The sequence below is a fragment of the Aphanomyces astaci genome, assembly GCF_000520075.1.
Source record: "Aphanomyces astaci strain APO3 unplaced genomic scaffold supercont1.90, whole genome shotgun sequence".
In the NCBI taxonomy this organism is placed as follows: domain Eukaryota; phylum Oomycota; class Saprolegniomycetes; order Saprolegniales; family Verrucalvaceae; genus Aphanomyces; species Aphanomyces astaci.
The window spans coordinates 40,766-45,223 of NW_009798353.1; the positions used below are offsets into that span (position 1 = coordinate 40,766).

Consider the following 4,458-nt stretch of genomic DNA (forward strand, 5'->3'; position numbering starts at 1 on the left):
GTTGGGGTGGTTGGGGTGGTTGGGCTGATTGGGCTGGTTGGGGTGGTTGGGCTGATTGGGGCGGTTGGGTTGGTTGGGCTGATTGGGGCGGTTGGGCTGATTGGGTTGGTTGGGCTGGTTGGGCTGATTGGGGTGGTTGGGCTGATTGGGTTGGTTGGGCTGATTGGGGTGGTTGGGGCGGTTGGGCTGATTGGGTTGGTTGGGCTGGTTGGGCTGATTGGGGTGGTTGGGCTGGTTGGGCTGATTGGGGTGGTTGGGGCGGTTGGGTTGGTTGGGTTGATTGGGCTGGTTGGGCTGGTTGGGCTGGTTGGGCTGATTGGGCTGATTGGGGTGGTTGGGCTGGTTGGGCTGATTGGGCTGGTTGGGCTGGTTAGATTGGTCGGGGGACGCGCCGAGTTTGGGAAAGGACACGTCTTCCGCGACGTTACATGTGCCCCTGCCGCCGGCGTTGGCGCGCAGGTAGATGTACCCACCATCCCCCCATCGCGTGCCCCAAGAGTTCTTGATCTTGTACGACTGGCCGTCATATCCGACGGCGATGGCGGCGTGGTCCGAGCGCGCGGCCGGACAAGCCGAGACTACACCGCCCACGTAGTTCTTCCACACGCTGTTGGCCGACGCCACGGTAACGACCACCGGCTGCTTGTTGAGTGCATTCATCAGTCCGCTTTCGCCCGACGTGTGGGTGCTGGCGCCGATGGCCAAGCGCTGCTTGGTGCATTGATTGTTGCACGTGCCAGTCTGGCCTCGGTACGGCCACGAGCTGTCCAGACACAGTCCTTCGGCCGCGTAGTCGATGGCGTACGAAGGATACCCGGTGTTGCAGCCGGCGCTGCCCCCCTTAGTCGAGCAGCTCGTGACTTGCTGGACCGACAAACTCAAGAGGTTCCCCGTGGCGATGCAGTGGGCCGCCTCCGCAACCCCCACCGCTGCATGTGCCCAGCACGACAGGCACTCGCCCTGATCGCGCACGGGCGGGTTGCACCGGGTCGACCAGTCAACGGCAGCTTCCCTATGGGACGCCGGGGGGGCGACTTCGACTTCGTTGGTGCCATTGAGGAATTGCTGACCATCTTGTTCAAACGAAATGGCCACGTGGCGTTTGAACTCGGCTTCATTGAGGAGGGCGAAAGGGTTCTTCCAGCTAAAGACGGCGTCGGGGTTTTGTTCCTGCGCCAGCTCCGCCTCGAACTTGGTGTCCAGCAAGCGCTGCAGCTTGTCGTCGAGGATGGCTCCTTCCGTGCGGGCGCTTTCTGTGGTGGGGGTGCGGGGGAGGAGGCCGTGTTCAGTGGCGAACGAGCCGAATTCGTTCTCCCACTCGGCCAAATTGACACCCAAGATGGCCTTTTCCGTCGATGACAAAGACATGACCGACTGTCTGGCCGCGGCAGCAGAGGCAAGAATAAACGCACCAAACTTCATTGTCGAGATGGCTACTGTGGGGGAGATCGTTAATCGAATAATGAAATGTTGAAATTCGCTCGATTAGAATGTGAATGGACTCATTTTCGTGGATGATTGTACTGGATGGGTGGTAAAAACACTGGTATCCTAAGTGATAGTAGTAGTGTGACTGAATATCCGTACGTATGGGCGAACCGTCTCCCAAGGAGATGAGAGAAGTATGGAATCCAATTTGAACCTGATAGCAGAAAGTCTACCCACTGAATTTAAGCATACAACAACTAAGCTAAGCGGAGGAAAAAGAAACTAACAAGGATTCCCTCAGTAACGGTGAGTGAAACGGGAAGAGATCAAGCTTAAAATCTCCACATTTGTGGCGATTTGTAGTGTATTGAGGCTGTTATGTCAGCGTCCCTTGGAAGAGGGCAGGTCGACAGTTCGACAGATTCGCAGTACCAAATGCTTGACCGCTTGCTGACTTATCCGGATCGTTGCAATGTCGATTAAATAATGCATATTTTAAGACAAAATTTTGCCACAATTTTTCAATGAAGGCAAAATATAACGTGGTACAGTACAGCACAAGGATTTCTTCGCACGAATGGATTAATACGTAGAATGCCATTTGAATACCATATTTCCCTCATCTCCCAAATTTTGATACCTTGTTCATTTTGCTCGAAACATCTCCAAATTTTAGCCTATGATTTGTAGAATCATGTTATTCAGACACCTAAAATTATGACCGAAACCAGCGAATACTATTCGCTGGAAAGCCATGTAACGTTTCCTATAGTAACTTACACGTAGTACTAGTACTACCTAGTGCAATTTAAAAGTCCCTTTCAAATATAATTACAATACTTATTCGCGAACTGCATTTGAACTGTGAAAAAGGTTATCAAATGAAAATTTTATTGCTATGGCTTTAAAAATACTTCAATTTTCGACATATCGTTAGAACAAGTCAACTGCCCAAGGGACGCAAATGGGGTACTCTTCTCCTCACGGAGTATTACTCTGTTCGTCTTGAAACATAGCCCACTTAGAGTGGGATGTATGGGGCTAAATAGCTTAACAAATGATGTTGAATTGCGAAACTAGTAGGACGCCCCGTATTTTGGTAGACGTTTCGCCCAAACGTACGGGTACTAGTAGTTCTTAAACGACCCTCCTATGGAATTCTGACGCACCCAAGGGGTGTACCCAATCCCGAGGCGTTACAGTGTATTTCCAACGAACCGCCGGATAATGAGGACATGCTTCTAGAGGGCAACCCTTGGACGCGTGTTGTTGCTGTACATGTCAATTTACAAACTACTACTTCGAAGTAGTACACTGTACTGTAATAGCACGTAGTTTTGAGCACAAGGTGAAAGTACTTGTTGGTACACCATCGACCCTAATCAGTGCGGATTGAGAATTAGTGTAGATTGAAAATTAGTGCGGTCCCCACTAATACATGTGTGATGGAATTCCCAAAATAAGTGAGTGGTTGGTAACTACTAGTAGTTCGCGATCAATATTAGTGTTTGGTGTATGCCACGAGGCCTAATTGCTCTGGAAGTCATAGAAATCCCTGAATACGGTATTGGATATCATAACGTTATGTCTTTTCGCTTGACTTTGTACTTCAATGCTGAATTGGGATGTGGCGTTTTGTGAGAAATCCCAGTTACAAAATCAGGATAAAAGTCCGTACTAATTCTCCATATTGGCTTCTCTAATATTGGTGGCGGTCCGCACTTTTTCTCCAATCCCATAATATGAAGTGCGGATTGAGATACTGTATTGTGCGGTCCACACTAATATATGTGCCGTAGGTCTGATGTAGAGGTTGAAAATGAGTGCGGTCCGCACTAATTACAGTCAACGGTGTAGTGAGAATGCGACGACTTGAACTTCAAGGACACTTGACCGTCCTACTCACAGCAAGATCCAGCAATTCTAATACAGTAACGTTACGACGATATGGTGACTTGTTTATGATGTGTCAAAAGGATATTTCAAGGCAAAGCGTCATCACCCTTCCAATTTTGGACTCTCGCTAGATTGCTATGTTTACTTGCACATCGTTGATCTTATACCTTTAAGTAGGTTGTTGCACCCAAAGGCTGGATCTCCACAAGCGCTTTCACTATCTCCCCAATCAATTTCTTTGCGTGCACTGTTCGGATTGTGTAAATTATGCCGATGTTTCATGGCTGTTACATATGATCGGAATTGTCCGAATGCTTTTGTGGTGTGTATACAACCAACTTGATCCTAACTATGACTTTCATAAGTCATGTCAATACTGGAGGTACAATTCCCGTTATACAGCACAACTATTTCATTCTCAGAAAACAATTTATATGGAACTCTCTTTGGAAGCTCGGACCGCTTCACCTCTTACTAGGGGTTACGTGATTAGCGATAGCTAACCACTGGTCATGCAGCTAACCCCCGGGATTTAGCATCGTATGTACTCATCGGGGGTAGGACGGAGTTCCAGGTTACAGGGCTACGGGCTAAAAAGTGTTCCGCGTGGCATAATCCCAAACATTGAAACAGTATTTCGGGTCAAATCAACCATGGAACTGGTAATGAAGGGATCAAGTGGTAAAGTGTTTTCAAGTTATAATGTTTGCGGAGGTACTGACAGTGAATCCCAATTTCAGTCATGTCCTGAGAAGTTGAGGGTGTCAAATGTCAAGCTATTGTCGGTGAGTTTGTTGACGATGGTGGGTAATAGCTGGTCTAAATATAGGGTAGCGGCATAGTCCTGCTGCATTCAACAGCACCCAGCGAATGAGTACAACGACTCAGCCACAAGGTGTTGCAATTGAAGCCTGGTGGCCACGATTCAATCGTGCACAGTGTGCTTTAAGCCACCAGTCGCCCTCGGCGAAACTTTGTCGGCTTGTGGCGTAGGCCGAAATTAATCGTATGGTGCATTTCAACTAAAGACTACAAAAAAATGCCTTGTCTTTCGACAGCTATTCCAACTTTGTATTGATATTTTTTAGGAAAATTAGCCGTAATAACGATAGAACTGGTCAAGACCAACAGAAG

The 4,458-nt window shown here is 48.4% G+C and overlaps 1 protein-coding gene across 1 annotated transcript; it reads right to left on the bottom strand.

Annotated features, from left to right (window-relative positions):
• Positions 1-370: 370 nt before the first annotated feature.
• Positions 371-1,422, bottom strand: H257_16677 (hypothetical protein; the record flags this gene model as incomplete). Its single annotated transcript, XM_009845202.1, has 2 exons — positions 371-413; positions 470-1,422. The coding sequence occupies 2 exons, from the start codon at positions 1,420-1,422 to the stop codon at positions 371-373; spliced, it is 996 nt and encodes a 331-aa protein (XP_009843504.1).
• Between the last annotated feature and the right edge of the window lie 3,036 nt (positions 1,423-4,458).